Consider the following 16,374-nt stretch of genomic DNA (forward strand, 5'->3'; position numbering starts at 1 on the left):
CTTACCTTAACTGTTTTATCTGGTAACAGTTACTTTGCAGTTATGCAATACTTATGTGTATTATCATTCTGTTGCCTTTTAAGATACAAAATGTCATTGAGGTGGAGACCCCCCCCTTTCAGTGAGGCCGAGAATACTATAATTGTTTGAAGCACCCCATCAGCATGGAGCTTTTCTTCTAGGAAGGGTCACCTTATATGCCAGAGTGGCTGAGACTATGGCAGCAGATTATTGCCAACATAACTTCTGTGGGAGGCCACAGCCAGACTTATGAGCAGGTGAACCACAGGGCCACTGACATGATCACCTCTGTATGGTAGCATGCAGTTACTGTTGCCCAAGGCCAGAAAGTAATGGGGAAGGGGCCTGCTGAAGAACCACCTCTCACCCAAATGAGGAATTCCTGGCAAATCTTCTACAGTAGGACAGCTCACAGCAGAGTGGACCACAACATGTCATTGACATGGGTGCCACTCCTTCTCAGTACCAGGAAGAGCTTTCAGGTAAGCTTTCTTATATGACCAGTTGAATACTGTCATATAGTAAAACAAATTAAATAAAAGTTAGTTCTATGACACATGTTTTTTTTGGAGGGACTGGTACAGTGATAAGCTCAGTTTGGAGTTGTCAGCCACATTCTTGCTGAACATACACTTCATGGAGATATAGAGGAGTACATGTAGTATCCCTGACTTATAGGTTCATAGGTTCATAGGTAGGTACTAGGCTATTGGCCCTAGGCCCTATATAAGCCTAGCCAAAAAATGTACCCTGGCTTTCGCCACCCAAGAAAATTATTTTCCTGTGCCCCTGTCGAGCAGAAGTGATCCCTGGGGTGAATTTCCCATTTCCCATCCAATCATCAAGATTTTTCTTGAAGAGTGCTAATAAGGAGCTCTGTTTGACATAGGTAGTCTGTTCCAGAGTATGGGAAGTCTCTGGGACAGGAATCTATCCCTCCAGCATGTTCTGTTTATTATGGTGACAAGGTTTAGGTCCCTAGAGCATGTAGCTCTGAGAGATTGGGATTTCTTTAAGTGGAGCATGTCCAACAGCTCTAGGCTTGACATAGCTTTGTATGTTAGGCAGAGATCTCCCCTGAGTAGGCGATATGCGATGGAGTAAAGCTGTAGTTTTTTGAGACGGTCTGCATAGGGCATCTGTTTGAGGACAGTAATCCTCTTTGTGAGGTATTTCTGTGGTCTTTCCAGTTGTTGTAGATGTCTTGTGAGGTACATACCAAAAGGGGCGTTGTACTCTATAATGGGTCTAATGAGTGATGAGTAGAGGGGAATGATGACCTCTTTTTTTCTGTATGAGAATCCTTTTGTTATGAGATGAGCCACATAGAAGGATTCTTGACCACTGTGGCGATGTGATTATCAAAGGAGAAACTACTGTCCACCTGTATCCCAAGGTCTCTTATCACATTTTCTGGCATTAAGTAGACTACCAGCTATGCGGTAGTTCATGGGTACAGAGTTTTTACCAAAGGGGATGACAATACACTTTTTGGCATTGAGCTTCAGGCCATGGCTTTCACACCAGGTATCTGTCTCAGTGAGGCCCTTTTGTAGTTTGCCCACATTGTTAGGAGTTTCAATTATGGCTCCTAGTTTGCAATCATCTGCAAACTTTGTTAGCCAAAGACCTTCTGTGTTAGCCTGCTCTTCAGAGAGTAGAAACCAAACAGGAGAGGAACCAGGACTGAACCCTGTGGTACTCCACTTGTCACTGGTCTGAAGTCGGATTTGGAATCCGCTACTTTCACAGTGTGGATTCTGTCCACGAGCCAGTTGGCAACCCATCTTGTGACATAGGGATTTATGCCTAGTTTAGTGAGCTTATCTATAATTCCAGAGTGGGGTATGGTGTTGAAAGCCTTGGCGAGATCTAGATAAGCTGTGTGAACCATTTTATCCTCATCTATGGCTTTGGTGACTGCTTCAAAGTCAATCAGGTTTAGGAGACATGATCTGCCTTTTACAAATCCAAACTGGGTAGAGTCCAGAGTTTGGAGATTACCAATGTCTTTGTTTATGAGTTCCATGATGATACGTTCCATGGCCTTGCAGACCATGCTTGTCAGGCTAATGGGGCAGTAGTTCCCGGGGTCCGTCATGGCTCTCCCTTTGTGGAGTTGGATAACCATCATGGTGTGCCATTCAGTGGGTACAAAGCTCGAGGTGAGGCTATGATTGAACATGGTACTTCGGTAGGGTGCCAGTTCAGTATGTAGTTCATGTAGAATGCAGCCTGGGATATTGTCAGGTCCCATGGATGCTGTGTTCTTGGCTTTGGAGAGTGTGTTTTTTACCTGTGAAGCCGTGATTATAGGAACTTTGCATTCTTCCGGTATAGAGATGGGCCCTCTAGGGGGTGAGAGGGGGGTAAAGTTAACACTGAACCTATCTGCTAGGATGTTGGCAATATCAGTTGGTTCTGTATATTTAGTGCCATTGTGCTGTAACTCAGAGCAGATCTGAGTGTTCCCATTGAGATTCTTGACATAGCTAAAGAATGCTTTGTGGTTGTCTTTAGAGTCAGTGGCAATTTTGTTTTCATAACTAGCTGTGGAGGATTTTATGATGGATTTCAGCTTCTTACTGAGGTTGATCAGGGAGTTCCTCCAGTCATGAGATTTTACTCTTTTTTGCAACAGTTTTCTTCTTCTGTTGTAGAGTTTGTTTATGGCAGAGGACCACCAGATTGGCTTCCTTTTTTTGGAAGATACCATCTTGGTTCTATTAGGAATAGCATGACCCATGCACTTGTGTAAGTGCTTATAAAGTGCATTTGTGTAGGATTCAGCAGTCATATCTCTATTGTCCGTCTGCATGGGTGTCATGAAGTTTACCACTTCTGTCTTAAGAAGTGTGAAGTTGGCTTTGGAGAAGTTTTTTATGATGGTTTCCCTAATTGGGGGTGGGGGTGGGATGTGGATGTTTAGGCTGATTAGCTTGTGGTTGGATCTGACCAATGAGGAATTGACCTGTGATGTGGAACACCGGTTTCCCATGTTGGTAATGACCAGGTCTAGGATATTGCTGCCCCTGGTGGGGGTGTGAATAAGTTGATCCAAGGCGTTGGTATTTATGAATTCTAGAAAACATTGAGCAAAAGAGTTGGTACATGAGTAGTTTTCCCAGATAATGGTGGGGTAGTTGAAATCACCCATTATTAGGGTGTTGGGTTGTACCCTAATACTTTCCAGTGTATCAAGAAATGAGGAGTGGGAATCCTGGGGCATGGTGGGGGGGTCTGTAGCAAGCTACAATTTGGATTGCGGTCTTGCCCAGAGTTAGTTGCACTTGGATAATCTCAGATGCATTATGCTGTGCAACTAGCCTGGAGGTGTGGATACCCTTAATGAATATGGACACGCCTCCACCTTTAGTGCTTTGTTCTGGGTTAGGTGGCCGAAAGGTATGGTATGAATTGTAGCCTGGTAATGCAGGGGTGCTCTCTGGAGCTTTGAACCAAGTCTCTGTCACTGCACAGATGTCAATGTTCTCCATTTTAAGCAGTGCCTCGAGTGACTGCATTTTGAGGTTTAGACTTCTAGCATTGAGTAGCATTACCCTCAGATTTTGCTTGTTTGTACCTGTTACGGTGGTGAATTTGTCATTTGAACCTTGCCTAAAAAAGGCACTATAGGGGTGGCAAGAGCCTTAACCAGTATCCAGAATCCTAAGGGCGACAGGTGCAGGCCATCTCTGGCAAAGTATCGTGGTCTGTCGATCATGTCGTCCCAGGCAGACAAATACTGGATCCCCTTAGAATGACACCAGAAGCTTAGCCAATTGTTGAAGTCAATCATTTTGTCCTTGTACTGTGGTATCATTCTGGGTGATGGCAGGATGCTACTCAGGGTTAGGGTCATACCTATAAACCAGAATACCAAACAGTAACAAATAAAAAACACAAAAATTGGCAAATGCAGCTAATCTTGTAAACTGTGATCACAGTTTACAAGATTAGCTGCATTTGCCAATTTTTGTGTTTTTTAGGGTCATACCTGCTTGGGATACAAGATTGGAGAGCTCCTCCATGTCTCTTTTCATATAGTCCAGGGAGGTACGTCTCAGGTCATTCACACCAACATGTACAATGACAGTGTCATATTTCTAATTATTGTGGAGTGACCTGAGTGCATGCATTATGTGGCAGATCCAGGCACCTGACAGACAGCTGACAGTAACTTTCTCCTTGTTTAGTCTAGTGAGTGGAACATCAGTGTGCCTGACTATAGAGTCACCTATGACTAGAGCGTTGGGTACGTTGTTATGCCTTATGGGCTGCGGTTGAGTGGCACACTGAGTTTGTGGACTATGTGTTATTTGGATTGTGTTGGGGGGGTGGAGTTTGCTTGCGTTTATGCTTTGGATGTCCCTGATGCTTCAGCTGGTTTTTATTGAGAGCCTCCCTTACTGTTAAATGTGATGATGTTGCCCTTACTTCTTGCTTAACTTATTTCAGTAGCATCAGGAATCCAGCATTGTAAGCTTCCTGCAGATGGTAAGCCAAATAAATTTATTTCATTACTGCAGATCAATTTATAGAAATATCATAATGTGTCATTTTAGGCCTGTTGTGTGTATTGCTGTACTGTCTATAATAGTGGCAGCACTGTTAATTGTTTAGCATATATTGCACCATAGTAATGCAAGTAATAGTGCATGCCTGTGTTTCTCCCATTTAGTCACAGGTCATCATTACAGTGGAAGTGTGGGCTGTGTGCCACCTGATGTCAGTGTCTAATCAGACACATATGATGGTGATGGTGGTGGCAAAACTGAGGCACAGTCGGGGGGTGGAGGTTGAATCTGGCACAGAGTTTGACATCCAGCCACCCCCTTCTTTTGTCCCAGACACAGTCAGTAGGCCTACATCTACCCAGTCCACTAAGCCCACAGATATAGGACAGGTGGAGGTTGAGGACATTGAAGCAGAAAGTGTGGCTACTGCTGTTGAACTGTCTGTTGAGTCTAGCTGTAGCCAAAGTGTTGGTGAGCTGCCAATCAGGAGGGTTGTGAAGGGTGCTCAGAGGAGGCCTACTGTCCCTCCTCCACCTGGTGCAAGTTTCTTTTCCCGTGTCACTCAATATATGTTTAGGACCATTAAGGAGGCACAGGTATGTTTAGAAAGGTGCTCCAGCCAAATGGTCAGTCTGACATGCATGACTGCCTCCACCATGTTGTCATTTCACTGGATTGGATGAATGACACTTTGGAATGAAGGGTATCTATGATGGACTGAGGGGTGTTTGTCATGAAATGAGCAGTGTCTGTGACAGAACATCTGCTAGGAGGGGAACAACATTATTGTGGGTGTAGGTCAGCCACAATATCTGATGGTAGCCAGTGTAGCCATACCTGATCATGCTCCTGTAGTGGCAGTACTTCTGCTGGTCCATCAGTGACTGTGTTGTTCAGAGCCAGATGTAGCAGGCCACTGGGATGTAGTCCTGGGTGCTCCCATGAAGAAAGCATGTCCACCAGACATCAGTCCTGCTCAGGTAGCAGCAATGCAGCTGAGCTTGGACATGGAGGTGTCAATGCATCACCTGGCAGAGCCAGTTCTTGTGGTCAGTGGTGATAACAATGAACTAACACCTCTACCACTTCTACCATGCATGGCTCACACCTGTTTGACATACTAAGATGTAGAGTTAGCACTGAGCTTTGCTGTGTTCATGCAGACTCTCACACAACACTTTCACATGTGGAGGACCCCTACAGGCACACACACACACATACACACACACACACACACACACACACACACACACACACACACACACACACACACACACACACACACACACACACACACACAAACTTGCACAGCCTGCTTGCTTCCCTTTCTTCTTCACACACACTCATTGACCATTTTTGTCAGCCTAGGCCTCCTGCCCCCCCTCCCCACGCACACACACAACATCCTGTGCAAGTGATGATAACTGTGCCATATCACTGTTTTCTCTCATTTGATTTCAAGGATACAAAAGCTTTGTGTTTATGTACAGGGTGCTTAACTACATTAGTGCCTAGTATATCTGAATTTGTGTTGTTGAACTGATAATTGTACCTGTCACATATATTTGCATTGCCAAATTATGCAGTGAATAGCATCATCATGTAAATACTTTCTAGAGTATTATTTTGTAAGGATTGTGAAGTCAGGAATTGCAATGTGTCTCATTACTTTCATTACATATGTATGGCACACATCATAAGACACATCATCACATTCAGATCTCAGGATTGTATGACGACACTATAGTCAAACTCATCAAAACAGTAATACAGTATAATGCTCTGTTTTGCATGAACCTCACCAGACACATGCAGCAGCTGGACAGACCACAGAGCTTTCTTATCAAGATAATACAGGGCCTACTAACCATGACATGCTGTATGTGAGTAGATTAAAAGACATATCACTGTTATCTGTCTGGTATCACAATAAATTGTAACTGTTATTATAAGCCTTTCAAGCCAGTTTCCTTGCATTAAGAAGTTTTGTAATTAACACTCTTGTGGGAAGAGACAGTAGCCTCTGCCTTTCTGAGCTGGGAATTGTTTATTGATTGCTTATTGCACATATTGTTTTAAGTGTCTGTTATGCTTGATGGTCTTGGCCTCCAAACCAGTTATTTTACATTAGGAAAGTCTGTGGTGTAGACTCTTGTGGTAGGAGAGGGTTGCCTACATCCATCCAAGCTGGGAATTGCTGGTTGAAAGCTTATTGTGTCTGTTATACTGAAAGTGCCTTAGTTCTCTTTTAAGCACATGGGTTCCAGATCACTTATTTCTCACTACAGAGTGTTGTTGTCTACACTGTTGTTGGAGTACTCTACTGAAATGCTGCTTTATTTAAACTTTTTTTTTTTTTTTGCCGTTGTGATCACAATTTTTCTGCACTTTGAATTTCTAGTACTTTTGCATTTTATAGCATAGGCTAGATTCAGACTTGCTGAAGCTAGAATTTTTGGTATCATTTGAGCAATAAAAACAGCCCTCTTACATTAAGAAGTTCCCCTGCACCCTTGTAGCAGATGTGTGTAGCCAATGACATATCTGCATTGGGGATTGCTGGAATAAGGCTCACTCTTGGCCTTTCCCTTTGTTTACTTTTTAAAATTATTTAACTTCACTTGTATTCCAGTGTCATGTTTGGCTGGAATTGCACTCAGTTTACTGGAGCTGCTCAGGGCTTTGACTGCTGCCCTGCAAGCAACTGAGTTGTGCATTGTGAATCACTGACAGATTTTTCTATCCCTAGCCCTCCACAGAATAGACACTTCTTGTTAGTATTATAGAATAACCTGGTCCATCTAGCCCACTCTCCACTAGTTACAACAGTATATACCTTACATAATGGATAGATAGCTTCCCACCATTTCTCCAGGCAGTCTGTTTGACATGGGTATCCTGAGGCAATGTAGCAATTGCCTCATGTATACTGACAACCAGTTACTGCTAAAACAAACTAATACAACATGTGAGAACTGAATCAATTCTCTTATATACAACAAACGGTTTACAATCAATAGGGCAATTGGACTTCATTTGAATTCTGTATGTCCGATCACCCAATTCGACAATTTGAAATAACGAAAAAAAAAAGGTTGAAATGCACAACAGCGAATGCTAGTGTGCATTCATTGTTGTGCATTTCAGCATTTTGAATGTATTTCACACTATAGTGGGGCTTGTAAATGTACCATTTCCCCCACTGTAGTGCAATCTCAGAGTTTATATATAGAAGTCTCAGGGGGGGGGGTGCAGGGGGTATTGCCTCCCTGCAAAAGCATGTTGTTATTGTTGACTGGAAGTGTAGTATTTTCAGTAAAGTTGACATTTCTGAGATGATGACTTTACTGAAATGCTGCAATCTACATTTAGTTTGTTCATTCTTGTGATTTCTGATATTTTAATTTGGAAATCGGAACACTCGCACAATGTCAATGTGACGATATGATAGTAAACCACAGCAAACCATATATCAAACATGTTGTCAGCACACAAACACTTCTTGTACATAACAAGCTCAAAACACATAAACCCACATATGCAGAGGTACTCACTAGAAACTGACCTAAAGATTAGAGCCCTCCCAAGCACAAACCTACTGCACACACTGCAGACCCAACAGAATCCACTACACATAATAATACACACAATAGTATCTCAGCCAATAAGCCCCTAAGGCAAAACACCTCAATACCAAATGTCCTGATCATTGGTGACTCCATAGTGAGACACACAGACATCCCCCTCACCAAGTTGGGCTAGGAGAAGGTCACGGTCAGCTCTCTGTCAGGTGCCAGGATCCATCAGATCATGCACGCACTCAAGCCTCTGAACAAGTACAGTTATGACTCTGTCATAATCCATGTTACACTGAATGACTGGAGACATACCTCACTGTACTATATGAAGAGAGACATGACTGAGCTCTCAGATTATCTGTCCCAGTAATGTATGTCCCTAGCTCTAAGCAGCATCCCATCTTCATCCAGGATGATGTCTAATATAAACAAAACATGAGTGACTTCAACAATTGGCTTATCTTCTGTTGTCAATCTAGGGGGATCCATCTGTCAGCCTGGGAAGATATGGTCAACAGACCACACTGCTTTGCCAGAGATGGTCTTCATCTGTCACCGCTTGGCTTTCAGTTACTAGCAAAGGTAATTGCATCCCCTATAGTGGCCTTTTTAGGCAATGTCAGAACGGCTAAATTCCTGACGTAAGAAAAATCCACTAGAGACTAACTGAAGGTTGTGCTGCTTAATGCAAGAAGTGTAAATCAGGAATTGCACTCACTAGAAGCACTCCTTATCTTGGAAGATGGGGATGTCTGTTCAGTCACAGACACAAGGTTCAAGGCTTCTGAGAGCACCCCAGCCATGCAAAGATACAATTCCTTCCACACATTCAGACATCAAAACAAACATGAACGAAACAAAGCCAGAGGTGTACACATCTTCATTAAAGACAAGTTCACCTCAAGACTGGTCAGACTGTATGACTCCATAGCCCTACTCCAAGTCCAACAAACTGTAGTTAAAACCCCCTTCCATATCATTGTTAGCTATAGGTCACCCACCATAAACCACAAGAACCACTCTGCCTACTTGGGCCTACTTGAGTCACTCACTATACAGCCAAACACCTTGGTCATGTGTGATTTGAACTATCCTTCCATTGATTGGGAGTCTTATATGAGCACTAACACACCCGCCCTATTGTTTCTGGACTTTTTTAATGCAAATGCTCTCTAACAGATAGTCTGCACCCCTAGACTTAGTACTTACAAACACAGGGAATATCTGCACTAACCCCTGTGTGTTTTCCTACCTGGTCAGGTCAGATCAGAATTCAGTCTCGTTTGACTTACCGAACATCCCTGGCACCCCCTCAAGAGCACTACCACTGTCATCAATGACTGCTACACAGAGCTGTACACAAATGGCCTGTATAAACACCTATACAAATGTACAGAGTTGGTCAAACCTAGATGGATTAAAACAAGGTCAAAACAGGGTCAAAAATGATAATGTAGGCTTTATTAAATCCTCCCATTATGTTTCTTTACTACACACAATGCCTTTCTACCTCTGACTACCGTGTTACTGTCAAATGAGATTTTTCAGTAATTTACAGATCCTCTCTATCTCATATTTTATGCAATCATTTCCTCTACTTCACCTCCTCTCTCCACCTCACTATATGCTTATACTCAGTAACAATTTAACTACATCTTCCTCCTCTTCCATACATGAGACATTCCTTCTACCCACCTCTGTTACTCCTTTTTTCAAATTCTTACACTATTGATTCCCAGTGTATATCTTGTGCTTACTTCACATGTATCTGCCAATTTCTGTCTTTACTCTTATCCTAAAATCACAGCAAGGTTGTACTTGCAAATTCACCCCATATCTACACATTGTGCATTATAGTATCCACACCCTGCCAGTCACAAGAAATGAAATTCACTTGCCATTTATTCAGCAAATTTACCTCCTGCTTATATCACAAAAAAACAGAACTTCTGCAAATTCCAATCATATTATATGCAGTTAAGGTGGTGACAGCTTGAGAAAAATGCCAACAATCTCTTATCTTCTCTTATAAATATGTATCATAAAAATCTTTCACAAATTAACCTCACCACACCTATTCTACTCATCTCCCAAAACCAATTACCACAATCGCTTTAATTATTCCATCTTTTAGTCAATATACATCATCCCTATCAACTAATTCCACCTAATTTCACTCGTCTTTAAATACAAGCCACCATTGCTTCCATTTAATTCAACCAAGTAAATATACACAATGGCTTATATCTCAGTCTCTAAGTGCAATATATCTGGGTAAAACCTAAACTAATTGTGGAACAAAGGCCTGCTCTAAAAACTTAGAAAGTTGCTAGAATAACAGGATTTGTGTTAGTCTGCAACGTCTGAAAATATGAAGTACAAAACTCAAATGAAGGTCATGTCTGAAAATATGAAGTACAAAACTCAAATGAAGGTCATGTCTGAAAATATGAAGTACAAAACTCAAATGATGGTCAATATTTAGGAAATTAAATACTCATTCTTTTTTCAGAAAACCACAAATTTTATGAGGAATAGACCAAACATATGAAACTAAAAGTTTTGACATTCTTTGAAAATCTGGACAGTTGAGAGTTATGCCAGTTGCAGTCAATATCAGATTTTTAAATTTTACCACAAAACTCAACACTCTTATTCATAAATGCTAATCCTTAGTTATCTTGAAATCAGTGCAGGCCTGACAACTCTTGCACATACCTTACTTTACCAAACCTAAGCCCTCATAACCTCCCATACCACATTACTATTACCCTTTTTTAATGTTGAAAGCAAGAAAACAGTATGTTGGAGTAACCTAACTCATTTATCTCAGCCTGTAACCAAGCTAGCATGGCTATAACTGACTTATGGGTTCAAAGAAACACTGTAACCTTTATTTCCACTTCCTAGAATATGCATATACCTTTCATGCATGCACTACAAAAAGAAAATAAGGAAGGAGAAATCCAGTCTTTTTAAAGGACAAGCTATCTGACACCGTAGCAGGACAAGATATATCTAATAATGACTCTAATCCTGACTTCTCGCACATCTGATTTAACCAATACGTTTACTGCTGTTCTTGTACTAGAAGCCATACACCCACCTGGCAGTTGCAAAAAAATCCAAAATCTTTCTGATCAAAGCTTCAAATGAAGCCCTTAGATAATATTATCATTCTTTAAGACTTAACATTAATGTCCTCAGGCTACACAAAACCATCATAAGACGTTTTAACCAAACTAGGCTCTATTGAGCAAATACAAAAGACAACCAGGACTAATTTAAAGTCTAGCAATTATTGACTTCTAGATATTGTAATCACTAATACTCCTAGTAATAACCCTAGTGACGTCTTTAAACTCTTCAAGTCTTCAATTGTCCCTCCCTCAGTGACCATTGCATCATCTCATTCCTTCTTGTAATTTCAGATTTCCTCTTAAATTGATCACATTCCATTACCAAACCCAAGATGCATTAATTCCGTCTATAAATTCCTGTTTTCATAGCAGCTGCTTCATTCCTCTGTAATACAAATGATCCCACTCTTTCTACCAATACTCTTACTGACATATTCCTTCAACTCCTATATGCCCTAAAGTCTCATATCTTTGCACAGCTAGACAAAACCAGTATTTGCACAAACTTTAATGTCTCACATGACATTAATGGATATGAACCATCAGCCAAAAACAAAAACAGGTTTATCTTGCTTAGAAACTTGAAAACAGGATACAAACTAAGTAGTAGAAAACTATGCAAAATGCATAGCTAATGAACCAGTAAAAATTGTGATGGATAATCAGTTAGTTATAGACTGAACCCCCTATAAAAGTCCATTAATTTAAAATGCTATCCCATCCACTTCAAGAAATATTTATTCCACAGACCTTTTTACAGAATTCTCCCGACTGCCATGTGCTCTCTCTGTAGGGAACCCCTTTTTTCTTACACCTATATTTTATTTCAAAGCTATAAAAATTAAATATACTGGCAAACCCATCAGGTACATACCTGCAGATCCTCTGATAGGTTAACATGGCTTGCTCACTTGGTTTATATTCTCTTTGCAAAAAGCACTTTCCACTACTATTAAAATAAAAATAAATTAAAATTCCTCTATAACTCAAGTCTAAGTCACACTATCATGCCAGAGCTCTGGAAGCAAGCAATGATTAAACATATTCCTGAAGTAATACAACCTGCTCCTTTTCGCCCACACTATAGAAAATATTTCAGAAATTGAGCTACTCCAACTCTGCAAATATTTATAAAAATGTAAATAACTATCATCTCATCATCTTGTTTTCTTGTCATAGAGAAGCAGCATGACCACCCTCTATACCCTGACGAATGACAATAGGCTCTGTTTATATTTACATGACCAAACCCGCTGTCTAAGTAGATCATCCAGTATTCCTAAACTCATTAATCAGGTATTAGAAACCAAGTTCTCGCTAGTTTCAAACACTTCTTACATATCAGCACTTTGCAATATAAACAGTAAATCCAAATTTCCAACTGCACCTGTATGAAGAGGCATGTTAGGGCTGCATCCTTTCACCAATTCTCTTATTGATATTTATCAATAACCTTAAAATAGATCTTCTACAAACTCCAATCATATTGTATGCAGAAAAGGTGGTGACAGCTTGAAAAAATCCTAACAAACTCTCATCTTTATTAACTAACAAAAGACCATTCTTAACTCAAAAAATTAAAGCCAAAATCTTCAGAACTGTCCATTTCTCCTCCAAAATGGAACACAATTTCAGCAACCAAAATCCACTTGAAACCATTAAACAATTCAGGTACTTAGTACTATAACTTCACTAAAACTAATTTTCTGATACATGCAGAAATAACAAAGCTTAAAGGTTACCTCATAACTGTTTAGGGATAAAGAAATTATCTTATTCTCCTGCACCAAAAGAGAGGTCAGTGACTAAATAATGAAAACTCCTGGCTAAACTAGAATGCATTTTACTGTTATTGTCTTCCACTAACAAACCAGATGCATCTTCCTATAAGCAACTAATAACAGTATGTTAAACACATTACTCTTGCCCCAGAACAGAGGATCAGAGCATAGCTGTAGTCAAACTTAAATGACTCCCACTTCTTCAAAGAACCACACTGGTCCTAGCCTGTCTTATTTATAAATGTCTTGTTTTTTTTTTCAAACCAACCAGTAGCATATGCTGAGGCCAACACTCAATTCACTAGAGAACTGTTTGCTCCATTTCTTGCAGGACGTTTTGTAAACATTAGTGCTATGGCCACTCATTCCTTGGTAGACACCTTAACCAAGCACTGTTACCTTGAATATAACCCAGAGATTTAGGATATATTTCTGAATATTTTTTCCAATTCTCGTCTGTCTGACTTTGGCCAGTGAGATCTTTCAGTTTCTTCCACATTGGTGGTATTACCTGGCATTCAAGACATCCAAGGTACTGTCATTCAGGATCATCCCAGTTAGATATAATGATTACATTCCTATGTTGCCAGTGTCTCTATCAGAAATACCTCTTCATGGGTTGGGATTATTCTCTCATTACCCACCAGTGAATGAATGGTTCTCATTTAACAGCAGCTGTGTATGTTCACTATACCTCAGGAAATATGCATTATTATATTGTATCCTTAATAATGTGCCATCATATCTATGTTATTACATCTTTATTTTTCTTCCTTTCTTTCTTTCTTTCTTTCTTTCTTTCTTTCTTTCTTTCTTTCTTTCTTTCTTTCTTTCTTTCTTTCTTTCTTTTTGTTATATATCTTTCTTTTGCTTAGAAGGTGAAATGGCCTGCTATGGAGCTGAACTTCCATATGCATCCAGTGTTTTAAATCATTGACTAGACCCATGGTTGAACCTGAATGCTAAATAAAAATCCAAATCCTGTGCCATGACATCTCACAACAGCCCTAGGTGGGCTATCATTTCTCTATTACTCCCATCCTGCTGTGCAATATGCTGCATATTTCATAATGGGGTTTCTCCAGTCAGCCATGTTTACCTTACTGACATTTTACACCCTAACTCACAATAAAAATGCATAAATTAATGGCATGGTAAGTAGCCTAAAGAGTGCTTTTTTAATTGGGCCCTAGTGTGTCTGTTAAACTACAGTGCTCCATAACTGAATATATTCTCCCTATGGCTAGTACCAAAGTGTTCATTTTTGGAAGGATGTTTAAGACCAAAAATCCTAGGAAAATTTAATCCCATTGAATACTCTTCAATATTATGTTCTCTGGTATCTAATGAATGTTACACAATTCTACATATGTTGCAGCTGAGGATAGCAAGTAAATTCATTAAAATCAAAATGAACCATTACAAATTTTTTGATTGTTAGATCTAGCAGGCAAAGAAATCAAATGTCTCATTTGGATCAGTTTCATGGAAAGTACAAGTTCAGAAAACAACATACAGTAATGATAACAGCATAATATCTCTGAACACTTTGTTTCTTTTTCAGAACTATTTTTACAATGTTTTAGCAATTGAGTGCTTAAGTATTACCATACATTCCTAGAACTTACTTTCTTTAATGGAAACAACATGTAGTAAATCATTTATGATTTTTTTCTAGGTGCAATTTCCATTCCATTATATATACCATATGCAATATCTGGAATTTGGTTACTTGGAAAAGAACTTTGCACATTTTGGCTGGTAATGGATTATACTGCCTGTGCAGCTTCAGTTTTTAACATTGTCCTTATCAGTTATGATCGATACCTCTCTGTCACTAAAGCTGTAAGTAAATTATTTAATATTTTGACAATATCTTATGTTAGTTTAAGTTCAAAAGGTATATAAACCTGCAATGTATTGTGACAGAAATCTTTTACTTGTTTTCATCAAATTATGTTAAAAGATTTTATTGCTACTTATATCCATCCAATACTATTATCACATATTGAATTTGGAAGCCATGCCTTGCCACTCTTTTTCAAATTTCTACATAACAGATTATGGTATTCTGTGATTTAGAATCCTTCTTTCCCTTTTTTTTTTTGTTTTTTGCACACATTGAAATAAACCTTTAGAAAATTCCTGCATGTTGCTATGCATTTACAGTGTCATGTTTACTTTAAAAAAAACACCAGACACCCAAAGACCTTTGACGACCTTTATTGTTTGAACATAGAAAATAAATGCATCAAACTTTATTAAACATAACTTTCTTTCACTGAACAATGATAAAACATTAAATGACCATTCATAAGGGCAGCTTACCCCCACTCACCTTTGGGAATAAGCAGCATCCTCCATCTGCTAACTTATCATCATACTTCAAGGCAGCATTCAGCCGTTCACCTTCATCCCATCACCTCCTTTCGAACAAAGCCACCAAATCCAAGCAGCATCCACACACTCGCTTCCACCGCTCCTAAATTCCTTTCTCCAATTATACACCAGAGGGGGAACAGAAGAGGGGCAAGCCTATCCCTCTTCTCCACCCACCAGCCTAATCAGGCTGTTCCCCCTCACTCCCACCAGTCACTGACCAACCCCTCCAAAAACAATCCAAGATTTAAATTAAAGAAGTCAAGACCAAAATCACTAAGATGAACCCTGTCTGCCCTAAACCACATAGGGTCTCTATCAGTGAACTAGTTATGCTGTATTGTACTTACCCCCATCCTCCCCAACTGCTTTGACAACCTAAAATTTACAAACTTCCATGCCCTCTCAACTGTAGAAAAGTTCCTAGTGTCCCCCCAAATCAAACCAGCAAAAAGTTCTTACCATACCAAACATAACGATGGATATAGCTTTTTAAAGCTACAAAATTCTCCCTTATCTGATACACTAAGTGGCACTTTGGTGTCACACCCAAATCATTACCTGCTAGGTGTACCAATAAAGTTTGAGGAAGGCCCAGTTGAGACTGCATCATTGTAAATACCTGAAACAGCTGGTTCCACTTAAGCCCTCTAATGCCATGCCATGTAACTTTCCAACCAAACCGATATAACCCCAAGTCAGCACCGTTACTTCTAACCGCAGCCCTCCTTGCCACCCAACACAAGTACAAGTGGCCTATGATGAAAATCCTTTTACCTAAGGAAAAAAAAAAATAGAATAGCATGCACCCTTCCCTATCTAATATATGCCAAAAAGGCATTGGAAGACCACCGCCCCACCCTTTTAATGACTTCAATCGAACTGCCCCGTTTCGCCAGATCTGAGGCCCTACCCATCCAAAAGGAATGAGTAGAAAATTGTTCACCATCAAGTCCAT

The 16,374-nt window shown here is 40.0% G+C and overlaps 1 protein-coding gene across 1 annotated transcript in view; it reads left to right on the plus strand.

Moving 5' to 3' along the window:
• LOC122797041 (histamine H3 receptor-like) overlaps positions 1–16,374 on the plus strand; it is a 68,714-nt gene that overhangs the window by 37,519 nt on the left and 14,821 nt on the right. Inside the window, exon 2 of the mRNA XM_044065815.1 lies at positions 14,716–14,882. Within this exon, the coding sequence (XP_043921750.1) occupies positions 14,716–14,882 (167 nt within the window). The remainder of the gene's footprint in view (positions 1–14,715; positions 14,883–16,374) is intronic.

The sequence above is a fragment of the Protopterus annectens genome, chromosome 3.part0, assembly GCF_019279795.1.
Source record: "Protopterus annectens isolate FY-2018-M chromosome 3.part0, PAN1.0, whole genome shotgun sequence".
Taxonomy (NCBI): Eukaryota; Metazoa; Chordata; order Ceratodontiformes; family Protopteridae; genus Protopterus; species Protopterus annectens.